The sequence below is a fragment of the Oncorhynchus tshawytscha genome, linkage group LG24 (assembly GCF_018296145.1).
Source record: "Oncorhynchus tshawytscha isolate Ot180627B linkage group LG24, Otsh_v2.0, whole genome shotgun sequence".
Taxonomy (NCBI): Eukaryota; Metazoa; Chordata; class Actinopteri; order Salmoniformes; family Salmonidae; genus Oncorhynchus; species Oncorhynchus tshawytscha.
In genome coordinates this window covers 9,131,855-9,159,414 of record NC_056452.1, presented here as the reverse complement: position 1 = coordinate 9,159,414, position 27,560 = coordinate 9,131,855, and the positions used below count along the sequence as shown (strand labels likewise).

The 27,560-nt window shown below is 42.3% G+C and overlaps 1 protein-coding gene across 1 annotated transcript; it reads left to right on the top strand.

Moving 5' to 3' along the window:
* The first annotated feature begins 1,057 nt into the window (after window positions 1-1,057).
* On the top strand, window positions 1,058-6,956 carry pkdccb (protein kinase domain containing, cytoplasmic b). The gene is made up of 7 exons (XM_024430675.2): window positions 1,058-1,719; window positions 2,412-2,528; window positions 3,818-4,089; window positions 4,824-4,903; window positions 5,250-5,357; window positions 6,186-6,362; window positions 6,658-6,956. The coding sequence occupies exons 1-7, from the start codon at window positions 1,123-1,125 to the stop codon at window positions 6,762-6,764; spliced, it is 1,458 nt and encodes a 485-aa protein (XP_024286443.1). The 5' UTR covers window positions 1,058-1,122; the 3' UTR covers window positions 6,765-6,956.
* The last annotated feature ends 20,604 nt before the right edge of the window (window positions 6,957-27,560 follow it).

Here is a 27,560-nt window from a genome sequence, read left to right as displayed (position 1 = left end):
CTACCATGGAGGCCTGATTCTCCTCTGAACAGTTGATGTTGAGATGTATTACTTGAACTCTGTAAAGCATTTATTTGGGCTGTAATTTCTGAGGCTGGTAACTCTAATGAACTTATCCTCTGCAGCAGAGGTAACCCTGGGTCTTCCTTTCCTGTGGCGGTCCTCATGAGAGCCAGTTTCATCATAGTGCTTGATGGTTTTTGCGACTGCACTTGAAGAAATTTTCAAAGTACTTGAAATGTTCCGAATTGTCTGACCTTCATGTCTTAAAGTAATGATGGACTGTCATGTCTCTTTGCTTATTTGAGCTGTTCTTGGCCATAATATGGACTTGGTTTTTACCAAATAGGGCTATCTTCTGAATACCACCCCTACCTTCAAACACATTTTAGAAGGAAAGAAATTACACAAATGAACTTTTAACAAGGCACACCTGTTAATTGAAATGCATTCCAGGTGATTACCTCATGAAGCTGGTTGAGAGAATGCCAAGAGTGGGCAAAGCTGTCATTAAGACAAAGGGTGGCTAATTTGAAGAGTTTATATACATGATTCCATATGTGTTATTTCATAGTTTTAATGTCTTCACTATTATTCTACAATGTAGAAAATAGTCAAATAAATAAAAACCCTTAAATGAATAGGTGTGTCCAAACTTTTGACTGGTACTGTATAAGCTATTCTGTTTTTTATTTGTAGTAAATTTACAAACATTTCTAAAAACGTTTTTTTGCTTTGTCATCATGGGGTATTGTATATAGATAGATAGATGAGTGAAAAAAATCATTTAATCAATTTTAGAATAAGGCTGTAATGTAACAAAACGTGGAGAAAGGGAACGGGTCTGAATACTTTCAGAAAGCACTGTATACCTAAAGGGTCCAAAAATCTAAATCAAGTAGCTAAATGATCCAAGGTATCTTAAAATAGTTCCATATGTTCCAAATGACCCTGCACTAGCTAAATCAGGGGCAGGATTTTACTTTTAAGGGAAGACACGCCTCTGGGGGCGTGCCACAAGAGGTGAAAACTACGAGCTCAACCTTTCTCTCTTGTCATGACTACAGAAGAGGTCTTCCTCCGATTGAAGTTCAGTGCGTTTTCCTTCGACCCGCGCACGAAATGTCAAGGATGGGCAGCTCTCTGTGCGCCGCGGCACTTTTAGCTTTTCTGGTCTTTTCTTTAAGTCTTTTTGTGAACAGTTGGCACTTCAGAGTTCATAAAGGAATTTTTACCAATGGAACTATTGAGGATGGTTTTGTTATGGAGCGTAACGGATTAGTTCGTGAACTCAACGAAAGACGCAAGGAAATTCTTCCTTTCCTCATCTCTTCTGGGGTAAAGAGGTTATTGGATGAATCGGGACACTTTGGGCAGCACAAATCATTTGAAAGTAAACATTTGGATGTTAGTTTGGAGAATGAGATTGACGTTTCCAGTGGATTTATTAGAATGAATAAGGATCATATTGGCTGTGATCAGCTTGTTGATATGAAAGCTGTGGATATCCTTGGCTCGGGCTATACCAAAATAGTACTTAAAGTTTTGCTATCGGAGGGACAGTCTGTGGCATTGAAAACTGTGTACGATCAAGGAACTGACATGGGGAGATGTCTCGAGGATTTTAAAGACCCCTTGGGCTGTCACGAGCTCGTGTCTTTTAAACTGAAAAAAGAAATAGTTTTATTGCAGAGACTGCAACATCCAAACATCATAAAGGTACGTGAATAAAGTATTATTCATTAAATAAATAATTCGCCTAAGGTAAACAGTAGAATATAACTTTATTGATCTCCAGGGTGTATAGGCTAATCAAGGTGTCAGAAGCTTACATACATCACAAACACACAACATAAACGTTACAGACAACATGGCCTACAGTGCTAGAAACCATTGATGCGACTTTGCTGTCTATTTAAGGAGCTAACTGCTTCCCTGTGCCTATATGCTCTGCTGCATGTGGAATATTGATGAAAAGCCTCACTGCATCTGTAGGACCTTCCCATGTAATTCAATTAAACCTCTTGAATCTCCCCTGACCTTGAGTCACAGTTCTGCACCAGAAGCTGGAGGAGATACAATGCCCCTTTCTATCTGTTAACCTAGAATAGGTGTAAAATCCCTAAAATCAATCCATTACGGTCAAATGTGCAACTTGAATGTAAACAATCCTAACCTGTTTACAGGCTACCGTGTAACACAGTTTAATGAATACATTTATGAACGCACCTATTCACTGTAATAGGCCAGAGTAGAACACCACATTGTACTGGTTTGTCCTGAGAACATGTGTTATGATGTTATTATGCTGCGCTCACATAATTTTATCCCTATGCTTTACTAGTTTACATTCCCGGTGTCAGGTTTACTGTGACACTAATAATGCAGTATAACATATTACCTTACTGCAGCTCCGAGGCCACTGCGAGGACAGTGTGGGGGCAGGAGGCATCACAGCCATCCTGGAGCAGGGCTTCCCACTGCAGATGATCCAGCTCCTACAGAGCCCCTGGGAGGAACGATTTCGGGTAAGAAGACCACTAGGCCCTCTGTCTCTCTCTGATCTCTCAACACACACACACACACACACACACACACACACACACACACACACACACACACACTTAATCTCCCTCTCTCTACCATGCCCCTCCTCCTCCACATCCCTGGAGAGAGTGTTAATCAGGAGTGGCCCACCCCCTGGCTCCCTCTGGGGCATACCTGGGGTGGGGATGGGAGGGATGGGGGTGGAGAAAGAGCTGCTGTTTGAGGATGACATTCTTTGCCTGGAGTGGATTAACCCAGGCCCCATCTCCATTCCAACTGAGCCTGATCAAATACTCTGAAGGATAGATGTCTGCGTTTAGGCAGATCTCGAATGTCGGTCCCCTCTTCTCGTGCCTTAAGCCCTCTACTATCTTCTAGTGTGCGTAGTGCGTACTGTGTGTGTGACACTGATAGTGTGTGTGTGAGGGAGCATGCATGAGTGTGCATGGGTATATGTCCAGAAGTACATAAGTGTTCCTGTTTCCTTCAGGCCAAGTAATTTCAAGCATCCACGAAAGTGAGAAATGAGTAACAGTGAGCAATGAGGTGTTAAAGGAACACTTATTTCAACGTGCCTGGTCTCTCGGAGCAAAACGCTTCACCGCTGTAGAGTCATTCAAAAAGGTGTTTGGTTTCATCCACCTCTGTTTTTTATAGCGCTGCGGCTGCACTGAGAGACGTTCAACAGACTCGCCGGGTTACCTAATGTCCCAACTATGTTTGCAGCGTGACAAAATAATTTTCTGCCGCGTCAACGCATGGCAAATGCTACCCGTTTCATTTCTTTGTGGGCTGTGCCAACACGATGCTTGTTCCACCGCTTTGTTTCATCTTGACAATTCTTCTATGGCTCATGTTGTACAGGGATGCAGTAACAAGCATAGATGTGATGTGACGCAGCAACTGCACAAATGTTCTGAAAAAGCAGTGTGATACAAGAAGAGTCTTTGTGCAATATAGTTTGTTTTCTTCTTCTTTCCTTTTTAGAGTGGGTAACACGTTACAAGATGTTGCCCATAAACCTGTGTAGTAACCTTTTAATTACACTTGTAACAACAATGTATTACAATGTATTTTCTTGCACATATTTTTTACATACCACAGGACATAGGCGAAAGAGCAGACAGTCACAATAATACTATCACATACGATGACATCATCCCCATATCACCAAGTACATATGACATATACTGTACATGTCAATGGGCAACAGAGTAGACAATGGCAACCATAATGTCAACAACATCCAACCTGTACATTTTTCCCTCAGGTTTGTTTGGGCCTGGTGAGGCTTCTCCACTACCTCTCCCACTCCCCTCTGGGCTCAGTGGCTCTATTGGACTTCCAGCCCCGTCAGTTTGTCATGGTGTCTGGGGAGCTGAAGCTCACAGACCTGGATGACGCCAGCGTGACGGAGCCTGCCTGTCAGATGGACCAGGACTGCATCTTACAGTTCCCCCTTCGCAACTTCAGCCTGCCCTGCTCGGCCCAGGGAGTGTGTGAGGGCCTCAACGAGATGAGGAATCTCTACAACGCCTACAGGTAATATAGCTGCACTCCCATTGCTAGGCTAAATCTGGGTAAAAAAACAGAGCCATTTTCAAGTGTTTTGCCAGGTTGGTGAGATGTCATTGCTGCACTCCTAGGGATAGTTTCCCAGATCCAGAAGTTTCTGCTAGACTAAAAAACATGCTTAACGGAGTCTCTCCAATAACCAGGTTTCCATCCAACCATTTCATGCCGGGCCAATTTTTTAAATGCCGACAGACAATTTGTTCGTTCGACATGGTTGGATATTTTTCCGTCTGTAAAATTAATTATGCGAGAAATGGCAGTGCAAATATTGATACAATAACCATCATATCAAAGTAAACTTGGAGTCACGCGATGGAAATCATGCAGTTCACGAGGCTATAGATCAAATAAGGGTGGTGAAAGTGCAATTGATTAGCTTGATGGAATTTAACCGCAAAAGTTATTTTATGTCATCATGCACATACTTTTATAATAAGTCAGTTTGATAGAAACACATCTCTAGCTGTGGAAAGTGAAATTTGTCCAAATTTTTTTTTTTTTAAGCATTGGAAAGGTGGGTGAGATGTGTTATAGCTCGCTTTGTTCTGTGACACTGCCATTTTGTAGGCTACATATATTCACTCATGATTCTGCCAGGTTTACTGCACGCTTGGTTTAATAGTGTGATGAAGAGTCAACATTTCATGAAATATGTGACGGGACTTGTCTAAATGAGAAGTGTTTCTTTTACCCTGCCTCAGGTATTTTTTCACCTATCTGCTGCCTCACCAAGCCCCGCCTGCTCTGAGACATCTGGTGGATCACATCATGAACTCAACGGGTGAGGACTGGAGTAGACTGAACATGACCCGCCATTACTATTAATCATTTGGAAAGACCAAATATGGCCCTTTCATATGTCATGTTAAAACCTCAAGTTTTTCCCTAACCATGTGCGCCTGACTAGGAAAAACTTTAGGCCCTAGTTGGAGTTGGTCATACTCTTCTATGTGAACAATACCATTTCCCCCACATATGAACATAACTAGAGTCAGGTGTTTTGACCGACCACATTAGCCTGACCAGGAAAAACAAATTGTTCACATATGACCAAGCGTGTGACCAATTCCAGGGGTGTTTCCACTCATACCTTTTCTGTGCTGACCAGTTCCGCTGTGTTTCTCCAGGAGAGCTGAAAGGGGATGTGAATGACACGCTGGAAGCTTTTGAAGACATGTTCCATCTGTACAAATCCGGCCTGCACCTGGACAACATGCCTTCGTCAATAATCAGAGGTATGAAGTGAACCCCTTCTTACCACAGTCTCCTGTTTTCTTTGATTCTTTGGTCTAAATGGCTTTTACAGTGCTCCAGACTGGCCCAGATCCTGCAGCTGTATTTTCAAGCTGCTCAATGGTTTATACGGCTACATTATGAGTAGTAATCATAGTAAGCTCGGGAAGTGGATTGATTGGACTGAGTCTGGAAATATGAAGGAATGCTTTAGACCAACAGTGTTGTGATATATTAACACTGTAAGCTGCTAGGTCACGACAAAGCAGTTCACAGTTCCTTTTTAGAACTCTAGTTCTCAAGTACGTGTCTTCAGTTACAGGCAAAATTGATTCCTGGGCCTATAGATCTCATGAATGGTATGTTGACTTAGAATGTTTTGAGTATCTGGAACTCCATAGACAGAGGATATACATGGGAGACTCACTGTCCAAGACTTAAAATAAAACAGATAATCCCAATGTCTTCCCTTTGTGTCTTCCCTTTGTCCAGATGATTTTCTTCTACTGAGTGTTCTTATAAAGAACCTTAAAGTGACCCTCTGTTTGCCGCACTAATGCCCCAACTGGAGCGGTTGTTCCCTATTAATATGCCCCCTCCAACATTTTTAACCCCGGCCTTGTAGGTTTAGGTGAAGGAGTACCAATGGAGTAACATGACACCCCTGCCATCTTCCACTCACTGTGAATGAGTTGACTTCTGTTCTGATGTTGGGTCGGAGGGGGTCAGGCCCTCCTAATTTGCAGCCCATGAAAATGTTTAGCAGATGAGTTTGGCCCAGGCCCCACAACGTCTCTGAAAGACTCTGGTGTTTCTTCTCCCCCCATTAGATTATGCAGTCATGAAAGGCATGAGCACCTCTGGAAATATGGAATACAGATGCTGGCCCTCGTACAACCACCAAGGCTGCATGCTGTCGGTGCACAGCGACAAGGAGGCGGCCTTTATCTGTAACTCCCTTCCTCAGTGCACTAGCTTCAGCCTGAGCGACCAGAGGACTTGGACAGGTTAGTGTCACTGACTGTCAGCCTTGAGGCATTGACCGAATTGTGTTTGTCATCTCGAGTGGAATTGGAAAATTATTTATCTTTGGGAACTCCTAGTTGTCATTAATTAGCATGCCTAAAGCATTCACATTTAAACCCCTTAATACTTAAGTAAACTTTTATGGGTGCTCTCTTTATTGAACATTTGGCCTTTAAACATGATATCAAGCTCCAGTTGAGATGTACTGTAATTCTGAGTCACTGAAGAACTTTACTTTGGCATTTTTGTTATTTTTTTGCCTTTGCTTGTCTGCAGGACGGCTCCTCGCCTCGTTCCAAAGTGGTTTCAGCCATTTGGTTACAAATGGGAACTCGGAGGTGTATTTGAAAAAGACAAAAGCATCACCAGGAACTATGGTGTAAGGAGTGGGACAACCGGAGTTGGGGAATGCAGGGAGGGTGTTTTTGAAGCGAATGAATGAATGTGATATATTTCTAGGGCTTTTGCTCAGTGGCTTGTTTGATCTGGCTGCCAATCCTGCATGCTGCCAATAATTATTTAAAGGGATTCCCCATCAGATATAATTATGAAAAAATAGTGCCCTCACTGTTCAGCCCCCCTCTCTTTATTTGCATTGTGTGTTGTGTTTGCGAGGCTACATTGGTCCAGTGGTCGGACTCGAAGCTCCACTCTGACTGTTTGATGCCTGGATGAGAAGAAAAAAAAACAAGCTCTTAAACAACTACACTTTGATGTTAATGCGCCATGAAACTTTGTGGCTTGGCGTAGGGATATGGGTTTGTGCATTGAGGGCTGCACATGGTAACAAGCATATAAGTGCTTACATCACAGCAGTTGGCCTAGATGATTACAACCATTCCAGTCCCCAGTAGTTGTCTTTGATTTTAATGCCAAATTAAGTTAATGCCATATGTGATGTTAAAATATAATTATCATTACATTGTTTGTGTATAATATGTACACCTTGTGGGTGTGAACCTGTTTAACTTTTTCAATGAAAGGGATTCTGTTCAATGACAATTCATTCTGTACTTGACATTCTGTACTTTGTTATTATGGTTGTTTTGTATTATAAATACTTTAATATATTTTGTTGTTTCGGAGTCTGTCTTTGTGAAACAGTATGCAATTCAAATGCTAGGATTAATTTGAACTAATAGCATATTCTATTCTTGTTAGTGACAATATAGGAATTGATCTGCTCTATACCCTACTCCAACCAACCAATCACACAATGTGTGGGCATGTGTATGCACTCCTTTCAGCCCTCTCTTCCCACAATCTGTTACCAATTTCAAAGGGGGGAGATCCCAAGCCATACTGTGCTCTGCAAAGTTTACAAAAGCCCAGGGAATGCATGCCAATAATCACTTGCCGGGTCATTATGGGGCTTAATTAATATATGTAAATGTTCCTTGTTTTCAAGCTCTTTCTCATGGAACAGGCCCATAATACAAAGGAGCACTAAGAACAATTCAAAGTAAATCTCCTTTTAGCACACGAATGGGACCAACCATCTGCCCTGTTTCGGGGAGTTCCATTGAGGTGTGTGGGTATTGATGATATGCAGAGCCAGAGATAAGCTAAAATAGCTACAGCCTGGGGTTGGCCTGGTAGGTCAGGTTCTGGAGGGCTAAGGTGGGGGATGGTAGTGTCTCATTGTACCCAACCCTGGACCCCTACTGTCTACGTCAGAGGTGGTTGAATTGATAAGGCCTTGGGGAGATAAGCCTACTTGAATGACTGACTGGGCCACTGCTATCTGGACTGACCTGAATGTAAAGTAGTACTGAATATACTGTAGTACTTGGCTGCGTTCAGCAGGGCACAACATTGTTGAAGTGAGGTCTCAAACTCCCAGAGGAGATGGCTGCCATTTTACAGTGCCCTAACCAATTAAAATGTTATTGGTCACATACACATGGTTAGCAGATGTTAATGCGAGTGTAACGAAATGCTTGTGTTTCTAGTTCCGACAACAAAGCAGTAATATCTAACAAGTAATCTAACAAAAATCACAACTACCTTATACACACAAATGTAAAGGGATGAATAAGAATATGTACATATAAATATATGGATGAGTGATGGCTGTGCGTCATAGGCAAGATGCAGTAGATGGTATGGTATACACATATGAGATTAGTAATGTAGCATATGTAGACATTAACTATTAAATCCATTTATTAAATGTATTAAAGTGGCCAGAGATTTGAGTCTGTATGTTGGCAGTAGCCAATCTATGTTAGGGATGGCTGTTTAACAGTCTGAAGGCCTTAAGATAAAAGCTGTTTTTCAGGCTCTCGATCCCAGCTTTGATGTACCTGTACTGACCTCACCTTCTGGATGATAGCAGAGGCTCGGGTGGTTGTTGTCCCTGATGACATTTTTGGCCTTCCTGTGACATTGTGTGCTGTAGGTGCCCTGGAGGGCAGGTAGTTTGCCCCCGGTGATATGTTGGGCAGACCGCACTACCCTCTGAAGAGCCTTGTGGTTGTGGGTGGAGCAGTTGCCGTACCAGACGGTGATACAGCCCGACAGGATGCTCTCGATTGTGCATCTGTAAAAAAAAACGAGTGTTTAAGGTACCAATCCAAAATTCTTCAGCCTCCTGAGGTTGAAGAGGCGCTGTTGCACCTTCTTCCCCACGCTGTCTGTGTGGATGGACCATTTCAGTTTGTCCTTGATGTGTATGCCGAGGAACTTGAAACTTTCCACCTTCTCCACTACTGTCCCGTCAATGTGGATGGGGAGGGGGGGCTCCCTCTGCTGTTTCCTGAAGTCCACGATCCTCTCCTTTGTTTAGTTGACATTGCGTGAGGTTATTTTCCTGACACCACACTCCGAGGGGCCTCACCTCTCTGTAGGACATCTCGTCGTTGTTGGTAATCAAGCCTCCCACTCTAGTGTCGTCTGCAATCTTGATGATTGAGTTGGAGGCATGCATGGCCACGCAGTCAGGAGTGAACAGGAAGTACAGGCTGAGAAGGCATCCTTGTGGGGCCCCAGTGTTGAGGATCAGCGGGGTGGAGATGTTGTTTCCTACCCTCACCACCTGTGGGCGGCCCGTCAGAAAGTCCAGGACTCAGTTGGGGGGGGTCGAGACCTAGGGTCTCGAGCTTAATGACGAGTTTGGAGGGTACTATGGTGTTAAATGCTGAGCTGTAGTCAATGAACAGCATTCTTACATACAGTAGGTTGTCTCTTGTCCAGATGGGATAGGACAGTGTGCAGTGTGATGGTGATTGCATCATCTGTGGACCTATTGGGGCGGTAAGCAAATTGGAGGTGATATGATCCTTGACTTGTCTTTCAAAGCACTTCATGATGACAGAAGTGAGTGCTACGGGGCAATAGTCATTAAGTTCAGTTACCTTAGCTTTCTTGGGAACATTAACAATGGTGGCCATCTTGAAGCATGTGGGCACAGCAGACTTGGGATAGGGATTGATTGAATATGTCTGTAAACACACCACCCAGCTGGTCTGCGCATGCTCTGAGGATGCGGCTAGGGATGCCGTCTGGGACTGCAGCCTTGTAAGGGTTAACACGTTTAAATGTTTGCTGCCACATATGTCTTGTGTTTGAGCCGTTGAATTGCGACTCTACTTTGTCTCTATACTGTTGCTTTGCTTATTTGATTGCCTTGTGAGGGAATAGCTACACTGTTTGTATTCGGTCATGTTTCCAGTCGCCTTGCCATGATTTAAAAGCGGTGGTTCGCAGTTTCAGTTTTGCGCGAATGCCAGACCACATCTCCCCATGCACTTGCTAATGAACTCGCTCACCGAGTCAGCATATACATCAATGTTGTTGTCAGAGGCTACCTGGAACATATCCCAGTCCACTTGATCAAAGCAATCTTGAAGCATGGAATCTGATTGATCAGACCAGCATTGGATAGACCTGAGCATGGGCATTTCCTGTTTTAGTTTCTGTCTATAGGCAGGGAGCGACAAAATGGAGTCATGGTCAGATTTGCCAAAGGGAGGGTGGGGGAGGGCTTTGTATGCATCGCTGAAGTTAAAGTAGCAATGGTCCAGAATGCTACCAGCTCATGTCCCACATTCAATATGCTGATAGAATTTAGGAAGCCTTGTTCTCAGATTGGCTTTGCTAAAATTCCCAGCTACAATAAATGCAACCTCGGGATATATGGTTTCCAGTTTACTTAGAGTCCAGTGAAGTTCTTTCAGGCCCGCCGAGGTATCTGCTTGGGGGGGATATACACGGCTGTGACTATCATCGAAGAGAATTCTCTTGGTAGATAATGCGGTCGGCATTTGATTGTGAGGAATTCTAGGTCAGGTGAACAAAAGGACTTAAGTTCCTGTATGTTGCTATGATGATACCATTAGTCGTTATTCATAAGGCATACACCCCCGCCCTTCTTCTTCCCGGAGAGATGTTTACTTCTGTCGGCCCAACGCACAAAGAATCCAGGTGGCTGTGCCGACTCTGACAGTATATCCCGAGTGAGCCATGTTTCCATGATGTCTCTCTGGAAGGCAACTCGTGCCCTAATTTCATCCACCTTGTTGTCTAGAGTTTGGACATTGGCAAGTAATATGCGGTGGATGATGTGCTACCTTCTAAGTCTGACCAGTAGGCCACTCCGTCTGCCTCTCCTGCGGCGACTGCGTTGTTTTGGGTCGGACTCTGGGATAAGATCCCATGTCCAGGGTGGAGGTCCGAACAAAGGATCCGCTTCGGGAAAGTCGTATTCCTGGTCGTACTGTTGGTAAGTTGACGTCGCTTTTTTATCCAGTAGTTCTTCCCGGCTGTATGTATTAACACTTGAGATTTTCTGGGCTAACAAACAAAGTAATAATACATAAAAAAAACAAATTACTGCATAGTTTCCTAAGGACCTAAAGCGAGGCGACCATCTCTGTGCTATTGTGTGTGTTTGTCTGCGTTATTTGTAACTTATTTTGTACATAATGTTTCTGCCACTGTCTCTTATGACCGAAAATAGCTTCTAGATATCAGGACAGCAATTACTCACCTCGTATTGGACGAAGATTTATCTTTAACGAGTCGGACGCGAAGGATTTACTAAAGACACCCAATGAGGCCCAAATCCCTGTGATTCATATGAGAAAGAGACGTAGGTCAGGGTGCTTTGTAACAATCCGACGGCAAGTGAGTAATCTGCTTCTACCATCAGTCCTACTGTGCTAGCCAACGTACAATTATTGGGAAACAAAATAGAAGAACTACGATCATGTATATCCTACCAACAGGACAATTAAAACTGTAATATGTTATGTTTCACCGAGTCATGGGTGAACAACGACTTGAGTAACATACAGTTGGCGGGGGTTACACTGCATTGGCAAGATAGAACAGCCGCCTCCGGTAAGACAAGGGGTGGCGGTCTGTGTATAGTTGTAAACAACAGCTGGTGCATGAAATCTAATAGGAAGGAAGTCTCGAAGTTTGCTCGCCTGAGGTAGAGTATCTCATAATAAGCTGTAGACCATACTATTTAGCAAGAGCGTTTTCATCTATATTCTTCGTAGCTGTCTATTTTCCACTACAAACCAATGCTGGCACTAAGACTGCACTCAATGTATATGGCCATAAGAAAACAGGAAAACGCTCATCCAGAGGCGGCGATCCTAGTTGCAGGGAAACTTAAATAATGTTTTCCTCATTTCTACCAGCATGTGAAATGTGCAACCAGAAGAAGAAAAACTCTAGACCACCTTTACTCCACATATAGAGATGCATACAAAGCTCTCCCTTGCCCTCCATTTGACAAATATGACCATAATTCTATCCTCCTGATTCCTGCTTAAAAGCAAAAACTAAAAGGAGGAAGCACCAGTGACTCACTCAGTAAAGAAGTGATCAGATGATGCAAATGCTAAGCTACAGGACTGTTTTGCAAGCACAGACTGGATTCATCAAAAAGTGCATCGATGACGTCGACTGTACGTACATACCCTAACCATGGATTACAGGCAACATCCGCACTGAGCTAGAGGGTAGAGCTGATGCTTTCAAGGAGCAGGACTCTAACCTGGAAGCATATAAGAAATCCCGCTATGCCCTCCGACGAACCATCAAACAGGCAAAAACGTCAATACAGGACTAAGATTGAGTCGTACTACACCGGCTCGGACACTCGTCGGATGTGGCAGGGCTTGCAAACTATAGCATACCACAAAAGGGAAGCACAGCTGCGAGCTGCCCAGTGTCACGAGCCTTCCAGACGAGCTAAATTACTTATATGCTTGCTTAGAGGCAAGAAACACTGAAGCATGCATGAGAGCATCAGCTGTTTTGGACGACTGTGATCACACTCTCCGCAGCGTGATCACACAGTTGACTTGTTTAAAGTAAGACCTTTAAACAGGTCAACATTCACAAGACCCAGTCGAATTACCAGGATGTGTACTCCAAGTGTCTTCACTGACATTTTCAACCTCACCCTCTCTGTAATTCTAACATGTTTCAAGCAGACCACAATAGTCCCTGCGCCCAAGAACACTAAGTGATTACCTGCCAAAATGACTTATGACCCATAGCACTCACGTCTGTAGCCATGAAGTGCGTTGAAAAGCTGGTCATGGCTCACATCAACACCATTATCACAGAAACCCTAGACCCACTCCAATTTGCATACCGCCCCAACAGATCCACAGATGATGCAATCTCTATTGCACTCCACCCTGCCCTTTCCCACCTGGACAAAAGGAGCACCTATGTGAGAATGCTATTCATTGACTACAGCTCAGCATTCAACACCATAGTGCACTCAAAATCATCACTAAGCTAAGACCATGGGACTAAACACCTCCATCTGCAACAGGATCCTGGACTTCCTGATGTGCCGCCCCCAGGTGGTAAAGGTAGGTAACAACACATCTGCCACGCTGATCCTCAACACGGGGGCCCCTCAGGGGTGCGTGCTCGGTCCCCTCCTGTACTCCCTGTTCACTCATGACTGCATGGCCAGGCACGACTCCAACACCATTAAGTTTGCAGACGACACAACAGTGGTAGGCCTGATCACCGACAACGATGAGACAGCCTATAGGGAGGAGGTCAGAGACCTGGCCATGTGGTGACAGGACAACAACCACTCCCTCAATGTGATCAAGACAAAGGAGATGATTGTGGACTACTGGAAAAAGTGGACTGAGCACGCCCCCATTCTCATCGATGGGGCTGTTGTGGAGCAGGCTGAGAGCTTCAAGTTCCTTGGTGTCCACATCACCAAAAACTATCATGGTCCAAACATACCAAGACAGTTGTGAAGAAGGCACGACAAAGCCTATTCCACTCAGGAGACTGAAAAGATTTGGCATGGATCCTCAGATCCTCAAAAAGGTAATCAGCTGCACCATAAAGAGCATCCTGACTGATTGCATCAACGTCTTGTAGTATGGCAACAGCTCGGCATCCGACCGCAAGGCACTACAGAGGGAAGTGCGTATGGCCCAGTACATCACTGTGTCCAAGCTTCCTGCCATCCAGGACCTCTATACCAAGCGGTGTCAGAGGAAGGCCCTAAAAATGTCAAGGACTCCAGACACCCTAGTCATTGACTGTTCTCTCTGCTACCGCACGTCAAGAGCTACCGGAGCACCAAGTCTAGGTCCAAAAGGCTTCTTAACAGCTTCTACCCCCAAACCATAAGACTCCTGAACAGCTAATAAAATAGACACACAGACTATTTGCATCGTCCCACCCAGGACTACACTTGTTGTATTCGGCGCATGTGATGAATCCAATTTGATTTGATTTAAGCCACATCAGGCCCAAAAACGTTCTATTTGTGGCCTGCTGGTTTGAGACCACTGATGTTTGAGACCACACTGTGTTAACAAACGTCCAAATGAGCTTCAATGCCATACAACACTCCTTCTGTGGCCTCCAACTGCTCTTAAACTCTAGTTAAACTAAATGCATGCTTTTCAACTGATTGCAGCCCGCACCCACCCGCCCAACTAGCATCACTACTCTGGACGGTTCTGATTTAGAATATGTGGACAACTACAAATACCTAGGTGTCTGGTTAGACTGTAAACTCTCCTTCCAGACTCATATTAAACATCTCCAATCCTAAATTACATCTAGAATCGGCTTTCTATTTCGCAACAAAGCCTCCTTCACACATGCTGCCAAACATGCCCTCGTAAAACGGACTATCCTACCGATCCTCGACTTTGGCGATGTCATTTACAAAATAGCTTCCAACAGTCTACTCAGCAAACTGGATGCAGTCTATAACAGTGCCATCCGTTTTGTCACCAAAGCCACGACCTGTATGCTTTCGTCAGCTGGCCCTCGCGACATGTTCATCGCAAGACCCACTGGCTCCAGGTCATATTTAAATCTTTGCTAGGTAAAGCTCCGACCTAATCTCAGCTCACTGGTCACCATAACAACACCCACCTGTAGCACGCTCTCCAGCAGGTATATCTCACTGGTCATCCCCAAAGCCAACACCTCATTTGGCCGTCTTTTCTTCCAGTTCTCTGCTGCCAATGACTGGAACAAATTGAAAAAATTGCTGAAGTTGGAGACTAATATCTCCCTCGCTAATTTTAAGCATCAGCTGTCAGAGCAGCTTACCGATCGCTGCAGCTGTACACAGCCCATCTGTAAATAGCCCATCCAACTACCTACCTCATCCCCATATTGTTTTTATTTACTTTTTTCTGCTCTTTTGCACACCAGTATTTTGACTTGCACATCATCATCTGCACATCTATCACTCCAGTGTTCATTTGCTAAATTGTAATTACTTCGCTACTATGGCCTATTTACTGCCTTACGCCATTTGCACACACTGTATATAGATTTTTCTATTGCGTTATTGACTGTAGTTTTTTTGTCGCACTGCTTTGCTTTATCATCTTGACCAGGTCGCAGTTGTAAATGAAAACTTTTTCTCAACTGGCCTGCCTGGTTAAATAAAAGTTAAATAAAAAAATATTTAAAAATTGTAAATAAGAATTTGTTCTTTACTGACTTGCCTAATAATAAATGTTAAATAAGAAAATGTAGAGCGTATATGCCTCTCTGACATACAGGAAATATGTAAGCTCTATTCATGACTTATCAATCGCAACGTTCCACAATGTTTGCCTATTTATATGTCATTTTTATTTAACAAGGCAAGTCAGTTAAGAACAAATAGTTTTTTTTTTACAATTACGGCCTACCCTGGACAAACCCTAACCCGGACAACGCTGAGCCAATTGTGCGCCGTGACAACAGTACATGGGCCTGGTCTTCTGGGAGGACAGTCCTGAATCTGATATAGTCAGGTGTTGTTCGTTGTTTGCCAGATGATGATCATGCCTCAATGTCTTCACTTTCACCAAATGACAAGAAAAATGCATTTTAAACTCAAGCTGTAAACCATTGAATTTTAGGACCCCTTTAAAAATACAGTGCATTCGGAAAATATTCAGACCCCTAAAATATATATATATATATTTATATATTTATTATATGTTATTATCTATCTACACACAATACCACATAATGACAAAGCAAATAAAGATTTTTAGAAATGTTTGCAAATGTATCACATATAAAAAACAGAAATACCTTATTTACATACAGTACCAGTCAAAAGTTGACACACCTACTCATTCAAGGGTTTGTCTTTATTTTGTACTATTTTCTACATTGTAGAATAATAGTGAAGACATCAAAATGATGAAATAACACATATGGTATAATGTAGAAACCAAAAAAAGTGTTAAACAAATCAAAATATATTTTATATTTGAGATTCTTTAAAGTAGCCATCCTTTGCCTTGATGACAGCTTTGCACACTCTTGGCATTCTCTCGACCAGCTTCATGAGGTAGTCACCTGGAATGCCTGGACTCCGGGATGCTGGCCTTCTAGGCAGAGTTCCTCTGTCCAGTGTCTGTTCTTTTGCCCATCTTAATCTTTTCTTTTTATTGACCAGTCCGAGATATGGCTTTTGATTTGCAACTGTGCCTAGAAGGTCAGCATCCCGGAGTCGCCTCTTCACTGTTGACGTTGCGACGGGTGTTTTGCGGGTACTATATAATGAAACTGCCAGTTGAGGACCTGTGAGGCGTCTGTTTCTCAAACTAGACACTCTAATGTACTGTCCTCTTGCTCAGTTGTGCACCGGGGCCCCCCAATCCTTTTTCTATTCTGGTTAGTGCCAGTTTGCGCTGTTCTGTGAAGGGAGTAGTACACAGCGTTGTACGAGATCTTCAGTTCCTTGGCAATTTCTCGCATGGAATAGCCTTAATTTCTCAGAACAAGAATAGACTGACGAGTTTCAGAAGAAAGGTCTTTGTTTCTGGCTATTTTGAGCCTGTAATCGAACCCACAAATGCTGATGCTCCAGAGACTCAACTAGTCTAAAGAAGGCCAGTTGTATTGCTTCTTTAATCAGACAAGAGTTTTCAGTTGTGCTAACATAATTGCAAAAGGGTTTTCTAATGATCAATTAGCCTTTTAAAATGATGAACTTGGATTAGCTAACACAACTTGCCATTGGAACACAGGAGTGATGGTTGCTGATAATGAGCCTCTGTAGATATTACATTTAAAAAATCTGCTGTTTCCAGCTACAATACTTATTTACAACATTAACAATGTCTACACTGTATTTCTGATCAATTTTATGTTATTTTAATGGACAAAAAATTGCTTTCTTTCAAAAACAAGGACATTTCTAAATGACCCCAAACTTTGAACGGTAGTGTGTGTGTATGTGTGTATTTAATTATTAATATTTATTTTTTACATGAACCGCCCCAGGAGAAGGCTGCATTTTTAAAATTCTCCATAGGGATTGTCTGTTTCCTCCCTTTTTCTGCTTGTTGTTTGTTTAGCTTGAATTATACATGGTTTCAAGGTCGAGCTCTGGTCCTTTGGTGTAGACTTCATTTTAGGAGGTTTTTTGGCTGGATCATGTCCACAAAAAAAACTAAGATAATGATTCATTTAAACCCGTCACATAACATACAGAACGTCTCTGTTCCTATGTTCAAAACTGACAAATTAGTATTTTTCAGGGAGATTGCTTACTTTCCTCCATTGCTGCTGCTTCAATTTCCAGTTTCACTCAACTTGTTTCCATCGTTTTTATTTTTGACCTCCATCTGGACATAATATGTTCAGAAAAACAACTCATCAGCAGTCGTGAGACGTTTCACACCGGCATCGGTGAGCCTCGTTCGTTTTGGGTTTTGTCTGTTCTGAGAACTGCTAGTGAGGGGTTGAGTGAGTAGCTCTGAGGGCCACAGATCGTGCTGTTATGTAGGGAGTACACTCTTTGAAATAGAGTGAAACAGGGATGTACATAGCTGAACTTTTTCCAATAAGAACACAGATTTTTGTTTTCAGATGTAAAATGTTTGGCAACTTTGTGCCCTCCTGAACGTGACCCTGGGCTATCTGCTGAGAGAGCTGTTCCTTTGAGTAGCCATATTGAACTTTACAGGCCCGGGGAGAGAGAGAGGGGCCATGGATCATGTTTTTAAAGCCCCCAAGTTAACCCCCAGCCAAAGGTTTATTCCGCCTCCTATACCCGTGGAGCTACCATGGAGCCAAGGTAGCGTTTCACCATGGCTTCCAGTGACTATGCCCGTGAACCATGAATGGACTCGATCCACCAAAGTTTCAAAACCTAGCTCTTAAAAATTTCTTGAAACTGAGATGGCTGGGACTCAGTCAGGACAGCCCTGAATCTCATTCAGTTAACATATCCCCATGTGCACCTCAGTCCGTGCAAGATCAGACGTTTGGGCCTGGATCAGCTTTCCTTTTGAAGCTTCTCTCCCTCTCACCCCCATCTCCCCCTGAGCCCATCCATCACACTGGAGCTCCAGCAGCCTCTCCTCCCCACCCTCCACCTCTCCCCAGTCCAGCACCTCTGTAAGTCATCCGTGACTGCCTGGCCCTTTCTACTGCAACCGAGGACCTGAGGGCAGGACTGGGGGAGGGGGAGTGGAGGGGAAGGGAAGGGATTCTGGCTACAGGAGTGGCCTGGTCTTGTCACTGCTGGAGTTAAAATCAAAGGCCTTTGGCTTTTGTTCTGGGGTCTCATATCCATTCTCCTCTTGTATCTTCACAGCCATTTCTCAGTGGAGCCAAACCTCCAGGAGCCCAGGACAGAATTAACATGTTCCAATATCCACACTAGTGTATTAATTAGAATGCATGGCCACTAGCTACATAGCTTAGTAGTATGCAAGTCTAGATATTGAAACAGTCACAGTCAGTTTCAAATTGGTTAGGGCCTTTTGGTTAATTCAATTTGTTATTCCAAACTAAAAGGCCTACATACAGGCGAAAAAAGGCATTGTCTACTTGATTTCACTTGTCTGCTCGAGAGTTTGCAATATGTAGACCTCCCGTTGACCTTTAGCAAGTGCAGTTTACTACTCTATAAAGATACGCTTTGCGTCAAAGGAAAAGTAACACCTGGAACCTAGTCATCAGCTTGGCTTATTTGTTACTGTTTTAAAAGCCATTTTACATGCCAAGAAAGTGACACAACCAGAAGAATACATTAAAATATTATAGACGGACGTACAGTAGGTGTCGTATTCATATTCATTTATTTACTTGTTTTGTTTTGTTTGTGATTGTGCTCTGACACGCCAAATGAAGGGTTCAGGAACGCAACCTTGTTGACACCGTTAAACCAAGGAGAGACCTGTAAAACGCTGTGAACAGCCACAAGTCCCTAATTAGCGTATTGCCTCATAAAACAGTAAAGGGAATCAATGAGGTGCTGTAAAAGTTAGCGCCATTAGGAGTTCATTAGGGCATACAGTGCTGCATCATTAACATATTGCCAGTAAATGTCCATCGGTAATATCAATTCAATACAAATCCTTGGCTGGTTACCTGTGGTAATGACTTATGGAGCTGGCTTACTTCAGGCAGACCATTAGAAATGTAAACTAGTAGGTAGGCTGTAACTCTGATGCAGTAAACACACAGTTTTTACAGTTTACCTTTACAAACCTGCACCGTAATTCCCCTTTAAAGTGCAAGCAAACATAATAGTGAGAAAAAAATTGAGAAGAATCATTCCATATATTACATAGAATTATATTTTTGCTGTCTGCCCAACTAAATTCTGCCCTAAAGTTAATTTGCACAGCATCATCTAATAACTTTGATGTTTGTCAGATCAAATGTATTTTGCGTAAGTGGAGGAAGCAATTCGGGGTTGTGGAGTACATTACTTCCATTGAAAGTAATCTTAAACAATTAGAGAAGTAAAAACAGTCAGCGCCAATCCAAAACTCTGTCAGCAAAGAGGGTTTGAGGTGGGGATTATGTTTGGGAGAATTTTTGTAAACAGGGGTTGGAGATCAAAGAAGAAGGCTGGTGTGGGATGGTGATTTTGGTCAGGGTCTTAGCAGGGCCTGGAGAGAGGGAGCCAAGCTTGGAAGAGACAGAGCTGCCCAGAGCGGTCACAACCGACTGCCCCTTCCCCTTCCACTTCAAAACACAACTCAACCTCCAGCCAGCCTAGAGAAAGTAGGCTACTCATTCTCTGCTGTCGTTTAGGGTCACAGAATTGGTTTGAAGTGGTTGACAGAATGTATTCCTTTCCTGTCTCTCTAAACGTTATCTTTGGCAACAGCTCTCCCCTGGCCTCCACAGAAGTGCTGACGGAGGACTCTCTGACCCTAGGAGTACACGTTTGAACTTCCTCAAAAATAAACATCACGGTGACAGACCAAACACGGCAACCATTATTTAACACAAGACATCAAGTCAGCTGAATGCACCAACAATATTTCACCTACAAGTGACACAGCAACATACTTTTGTAGCTCAAAATAGAAGTAGTTAAGTGCATAAGGACTTATCAGGGTTAGACAAATCTCCATATGATTTTGCCTCAATAGACTGATAAGATCTTTTGTGAGTACGTTATTGTAAGTCACCTATGAAATATATTGCAGTGTCAGTCTCTACTAACCCATTTCACTGCACCTATTCAGTGTAAGTGACAATATATGTTTTTTACTAGGTTTGTCAGTCAGCACTGTACTGTGATCACCTTAGTCCAACTTAGGCAGCCCAGCCTGGATAGAGTCCAGACACGCTCCAGGTCTTGAAGTGTCAGGTAATATGTAAAGCTTCACCTAACCTCATATCACCACCTCTTCCCTTGCAATCTTGAACATGCTGCAGTAGACTGGTGATGAAATGTGATATGGGGCCTGAAGGAGTCCTGGGTATGTTACCTATCAAATCAAAGCCTATTGGTCGCGTACACAGATTTGCAGATGTTATAGCAGGTGGAGCGAAAGCTTATGTTTCTAGCTCCAACAGTGCAGCAATATCTAGCAAAACAATAACAATACACACATAGTGGGATTAAAATTGATTTAATAGTCATTTTTTGTTAATGATCTACAGAAAATACTCTGTAATGTCAAAGTGGAAGGAAAATGAACATTTGTAAAACATTTATAAAAATAACACCGTAATATATATATATTTTTTAAATTTTTACTTTTTATTATTATAGTTTTTACCACTAATATATTTTGATTAGATAAGTACATATTATTAACTTTTTTGGTTACTACATGATTCCATATGTGTTATTTCATTGTTTTGATGTCTTTTTCTACAGTGTAGAAGTGGTTCTAGGGTGTCAGGTAAGGTAGAGGTGATATGATCCTTGACTTGTCTCTCAAAGCACTTCATGATGACAGAAGTGAGTGCTAAGGAACGATAGTCATTTAGTTCAGTAACCTTTGCTTTCTTGGGTACAGGAACAATGTTGGACATCTTGAAGCATGTGGGGACAGCAGACTGGGATAGGGAGAGATTGAATATGTCCGTAAACACTCCATCCAGCTAGTCTGCACATGCTCTGAGGATGCGACTAGAGATGCCATCTGGGCTGGCAGCCTTGCAAGGGTTAACACGCTTGTCTTACTCACGTCGGCCACGGCGAAGGAGAGCCCACAGTCCTTGGTAGTGGCCGCGTCGGTGGCACTGTGTTATCGCAAGACGTCGGTTTATCTCTAGAATAAACTGACAGATTTTTATAAATTTGTTTAATTTATTTTGCTAATTAGATTTCCGCGGTGGCGCGACATTGACACTAGGGGGTTAAAACTTCTTTGGGATCGGTGTCCTTTCCACGGGATGGTTGAGCTAACATAGGCTAATGCAATTAACATGAGTTTGTAAGTAACAAGACACAGACATATCTGATATTGGCAGAAAGCTTAAATTCTTGTTAATCTAACTGCACTGTCCAATTTACAGTAGCTATTACAGTGAAAATATATCACGCTATTGTTTGAGGAGAGTGCACAATTTAGAATATGAAAAGTTATTAATAAACAAATTAGGCACATTTGGGCAGTCTTGATACAAAATGTTAAACAGAAATGCAATAGTTCCTTGGATCAATCTACAACTTTGCACATGCACTGCTGCCATCTACTGGCCAAAATCTAAATGGCACCTGTGCTGGAATAATACATTATGTCCTTTCTCTTGCAAAAAAAAAAGATACACAGAAAAGAAAAATACACAAGAACAGTTCGTTTTATCTCTGTTTTAACTTTCACCAGATCTGTTGTTTTACTCTCCTACATTCCTTTCACATTTCCACAAACTTCAAAGTGTTTCCTTTCAAATGGTATCAAGAATATGCATATCCTTGCTTCAGGGCCTGAGCTACAGGCAGTTAGATTTGAGTATGTGATTTTCAGCTAAAATTGAAAAAAAGGGGCGGATATATATTTTACATTTGAGATTCTTCAAAGTAGCCACCCTTTGCCTTGATGACAGCTTTGCACACTCTTGGCATTTTCTCAACCAGCTTCATGAGGAACCTGGAATGCATTTCAATTAACAGGTGGGCCTTGTTCAAAGTTCATTTGTGGAATTTCATTCCTCCTTAATGTGTTTGAGCCAATCAGTTATATTGTGACAAGGTAGGGGTGGTATACAAAAGATGGTAAAAGATCAAGTCCATATTATGGCAAGAACAGCTCGAATAAACAAAGAGAAACAACAGTCCATCATTACTTTAAGACATAAAGGTCAGTCAATCAGGAACATTTCAAGAACTTTGAAAGTGTCTTCAAGTGCAATCGCAAAAAAACATGAAATGCTATGATGAAACTGGCTCTCATGGGGACCACAACAGGAAAGGAACACCTAGAGTGACCTCTGCTGCGGAGGATAAGTTCATTAGAGTTAACTGCACCTCAGATTTTAGCCCACACAAATTCTTCACAGAGTTCAAGTGACATACACATCTCAACATCAACAGTTCAGAGGAGACTGTGTGAATCAGGCCTTTATGGTCGAATTGCTGCAAAGAAACCACTACTAAAGGACACCAATAAGAAGAAGACAGTTATTTGGGCCAAGAAACACGAGCAATGGACATTAGACCGGTGTAAATCTGTAAGTCCAAATTTGAGATTTTTGGTTCCAACCGCTGTGTCTTTGTGAGATGCAGAGTAAGTGAATGGATGATCTCTGCATGTGTGGTTCTCACAGTGAAGCATGGAGGAAGTGTGCTGGTGTGGGGTTGCTCTGCTGGTGAAACTGTCGGTGATTAATTTAGAATTCAAGGCACACTTAACCAGCAAAGCATTCTGCAGCAATACGCCATCCCATCTAGTTTGCGCTTAGTGGGACCATCATTTGTTTTTCAACAGGACCATGACCCAAAACACACCTCCAGGCTGTGTAAGGGCTATTTGACCAAGGAGAGTGATGGAGTGCTGCGTCAGATGACCTGGCCTCCACAATCACCTGACCTCAACCCAGTTGAGATGGTTTTGGATGAGTTGGAACGCAGAGTGTAGGAAAAGCAGCCATCAAGTGCTCAGCATATGTCGGAACTCCTTCAAGACTGTTAGAAAAGCATTCCTCGTGAAGCTGGATGAGAGAATGTCAAGAGTGTGGAAAGCTGTCATCAAGGCAAAGGGTGGCTGCTTTGAAGAATCAACAATCAGTCCCCCCCCCCTTCCAGGACATTTTTTTAACCTTTATTTAACTAGGCAAGTAAGTTAAGAACAAATTCTTAATTACAATGACGGCCTAGGAACAGTGGGCTAACTGCCTTGTTCAGGGGCAGAATGACAGATTTTTAAATTGTCAGCTCTGGGATTCGATCTTGCAACCTTTTGGTTACTCTAACCACCACTCCAGGGCAGAAAGCTTAAATTCTTGTTAACCTAACTGGACTGTCCAATTTATAGTAACTATTACATTGAAAGAATACCATACTATTGTTTGAGTAGAGTGCACAATTATGAAATGTATTAATAAACCAATTAGGCACATTTGGGCAGTCTTGATTAATCATTTTCAACAGATATGCAATGGTTCATTGGATCAGTCTAATACTTTGCACATGCCATCTAGTGGCCAAAATCTAAATTGCGTTTGGGCTGGAATAATACATCATGGTCTTTCTCTTGCATTTCAAATATGTTTATTTTAATTTTTTATTTTAACCATGCTTTTTCTTTGTATTATCTCCTACGTATTCCCCTACATTAGTTTCACATTTCTACAAACTTCAAAGTGTTTGATATCAAGAATATGCATACCCTTGCTTCAGGTCCTGAGCTACAGGCAGTTCGATTTGGGTATGTCATTTTACGCGAACATTTAAAGATTTTGATGTCTCCACTATTATTCTACAATGTAGAAAATAGTAAAAATAAAGAAAAACCCTTGAAAGAGTAGGTGTGTCCAAACGTTTGACTGGTACTGTAGGTATTCCTACCTATGTACAGGCACGGGAGACAGTTAAGTATGTAAGATGATCTCTGTACGTTTGTGAGATCATCAACAAAAAACATATAGCCTTAAAGAATGTTCTCAGTTAGTTAACTTTTATTGAATTCCCTTGAGGAAATGTGTCTTGCGTCTCCCTCCAAACAGCATAGTGTGTCTTCTCTCATACCATTGACTTTGATAAGAAACATGATCAGATAATATGATAAGCTGAAAAACGAATTTGATAAGGAGATGAATGTGTTTGGAATATGATATCTTACAAATATGTTAATAATGCATTAATAAGAAATTGTTCAGATCATGTGAGAAGATTTATCATGTCCTCTTAGACTCATTGGAATGCACACCTTCCACTATACTTACATATTCCGTCATGAATGTACCCTGCAAATTGTGACGATTCCATCATTATATCTGTATATATTATTTAGGTATTTATATTGCCTTCCTCAAGACACTTTGGCTCTTTCTCAATTGTCTATGAATCCATCCTCACCTACTTATTTTATTTTACCTAGCCTCCTCTCCCTCGTTGAACTGACCAGGTTAAAGACGGCCTAATGATGAGCACCATATTGTATTCACCAATCAAATATGTTCTATTCAGTGCAGATAAAGGGTGGGAGACAAGGAGATGAGAAGATTTTTAAGCCATTGAGATAAAGCCTTTGCAGTGTTGCGCATGGAGACCAATACAGTGTTCAATGAAACATTACCGCCCTCTAGCAGTAGAAAGACACCACTACTACCACCACCACCAATGTGGACACAGGAGCATATATTTGGTGGAGCTGCCCACCTGCCTTCCAGCCTTCAACCAGTTGGCAGATTTGTGCAGGAGTCTTTTAGACTGTAATCATAGAGAAGGATAGAGATCTCTACTTGGAAATAACAGTTACAGAGATGAGTCATCTAACTAAGTCTATGGTAACAATCAGGGCCATCATGCACTCCAAAAATCTGAGGGTGCACAAAATAAGTGAGGATGGCTGGAGTATGGTCCATTAATTTAGAGAATTTAAACATTTTCAAACACCTGAAACAGATTTTTCCTCCAATCCAGAGCCAGGGTCCTAACTACATTTGATGACACCGAGGTCCAGACAGTGGCGTGTATTCATGGATGCCAAGGGAAGCCTGACTTCCCGCAAAAAAATTCACCAATACATTTTTTAATAAAAATGAAATAATTTGTCTTCGTCTCTCTGCGTTTCATAATTTTCCTTCAATTTGTAAGAGGCTGAATGTATCTCACAGGTGAAAGTATCCAAGCGAGTGAAACAGTGCCCCTCTGTCTTTCTAAGTGTAGGCCAGCTAACTGATGTGGTCTGGTCCAATGAGTATGATGTTGTTGCCGCCCGTAGCATTGAAGGCAAGGGAAGCCAGCGAACATCAGGTCTCCCTTGACAAAAAGTATAAAAAAATAATGTGCCAATGAGCGTTGAGCTAAACTGAGTGAGCTCAACTGTGAATGGTCCTGGCGCACCGAAAGAAAGTGTTAAGGGAAGACAGCTTGGATTTGGCATCACTCCTGTAAAATCTCATTGAGAGCATACGTCATTGACAGGAAAACTTTAACTGTTGCATCTCGTTGTGTTGTTGTCCTCCAGGGGGTAGCTAGCCAGCTAGCTAAAATGGTCCGTTTCCTAAATTAGCCGTGGATGGAGATAGGGATTTTGACTTTTTGCTTAATTCTCTGTACTGGCCAATGATTATAACAGAGATTCTGATCCAACCATTTGGGCAGTCCTGTACTGGCCTGAGAGGATGGAAGTTCAATATGTAGCTAGATGTAGAAGGCTAATGTTTACTAGGTAACGTTGCCCATGAATGGAAGTTAGGCTAGCGAGCAAGCGTTTTAGCCAGGTAGCCTAGGACCACAAAAATACAAGCGTGTACTCTATGATAGACCGTTTTGTCCACATGATAGAGAGGAGGATGGCATGTTTTTCTACACGCATGAACACACACACATGCGCACTTAGAAATCAGAACCATGGATAGCCCCATAATATTTAGCTTACGCTGATTGGACTAAATGGGGCTGCAGGGTAACCTAGTGTTTAGAGCGTTGGACTAGTAACCGGAAGGTTGCAAGTTCAAACCCCCGAGCTGACAAGGTACAAATCTGTCGTTCTGCCCCTGAACAGGCAGTTAACCCACTGTTCCTAGACCGTCATTGAAAATAAGAATTTGTTCTTAACTGACTTGCCTAATTAAATAAAGGTCAAATAAAAAATTGTATTTGGTATCTTTTAGTTGTCACTCTATTTGACTAAGCAGAGGTGATTTGATGATGTTGAAATGGTGCTGGAATAGTGGCGGCAGGGTCTCAACTTACTGTTGAGAGTTAGAATACACAAGGTGCTTAGTTGTGCATCAGCAGTTTTCCCCTTGCTATGTTGGGGCGGCAGTGTAGCCTAGTGGTTAGAGCATTGGACTAGTAACCGAAAGGTTACAAGTTCAAATCCCCGAGCTGACAAGGTACAAAATCTGTTGTTCTGCCCTTGAACAGGCAGTTAACCCACTGTTCCTAGGCTGTCATTGAAAATAACTGACTAGTAAAATAAAGGTAAAATAAAAAATAAAATAAATGTTACTCACTGACAGTCACTCAATTAGCCCATGTCAGTTAAAACATCTTAGATTAGTAAATTAGTCTAGCCATATTACTGAACAGGCACGAAAGAAGAATATCCCTTTGAGCATGTTGAAGTTATTAATTACACTTTGGATGGTGTACCAATACACCCAGTCACTACAGGCATCCTTAACTCAGTTGCCAGAGAGGAAGGAAACCACTCAGGGATTTTATCATGAGACCAATTGTGACTTTAAAACAGTTAGAGTTGAATGGCTGTGATAGGAGAAAACTGAGAACGGATCAACAACATTGTAGTTACTCCACAATACTAACCTAATTGATAGAATGAAAATAAGGAAGCTTGAACAGAATACAAATATTCCATAACATGCATCCTGTTTTTATAGTTGTTTTATTTAACCAGGCAAGTTAGTCAGTTAAGAACAAATTCTTATTTACAATGACAGCCTAGGAACAGTGGGTTAACTGCTGTCACGACTTCCTCCAAAGTCAGTCCCTCTCCTCATTCGGGCGGGTGTTCGGCGCCACCGACCTTCTAGCCATCATTGATCCATTTTTCATTTTCCATTGGTTTTGTCTTGTCTTCCTTCACACCTGGTTCCAATCCCATCAATTACATGTTGTGTATGTAACCCTCTGTTTCCCCTCATGTTTTGTCAGAGATTGTTTTATTGTATGTTTGTGCAAGTCATGTGTCGGTGTGCGACGGGTTTTGTACCCACTTATGTTATTTTTTGTATATTTTGGTTTTTGGAGTTGTATGAGCACTTATTAAACGACTCTGTTTATACCAAGTTTGTTTTCCTGCGCCTGACTTCCC

Excerpts from the sequence above, each read along its gene's own strand:
- pkdccb (XM_024430675.2), top strand. The coding sequence starts at position 1,123 with ATGTCAAGGATGGGCAGCTCTCTGTGCGCCGCGGCACTTTTAGCTTTT. Across the intron at positions 4,090-4,823 it reads AATCTCTACAACGCCTACAG|GTATTTTTTCACCTATCTGC; the intron begins GTAATATAGCTG and ends ACCCTGCCTCAG. Across the intron at positions 4,904-5,249 it reads TCACATCATGAACTCAACGG|GAGAGCTGAAAGGGGATGTG; the intron begins GTGAGGACTGGA and ends GTGTTTCTCCAG.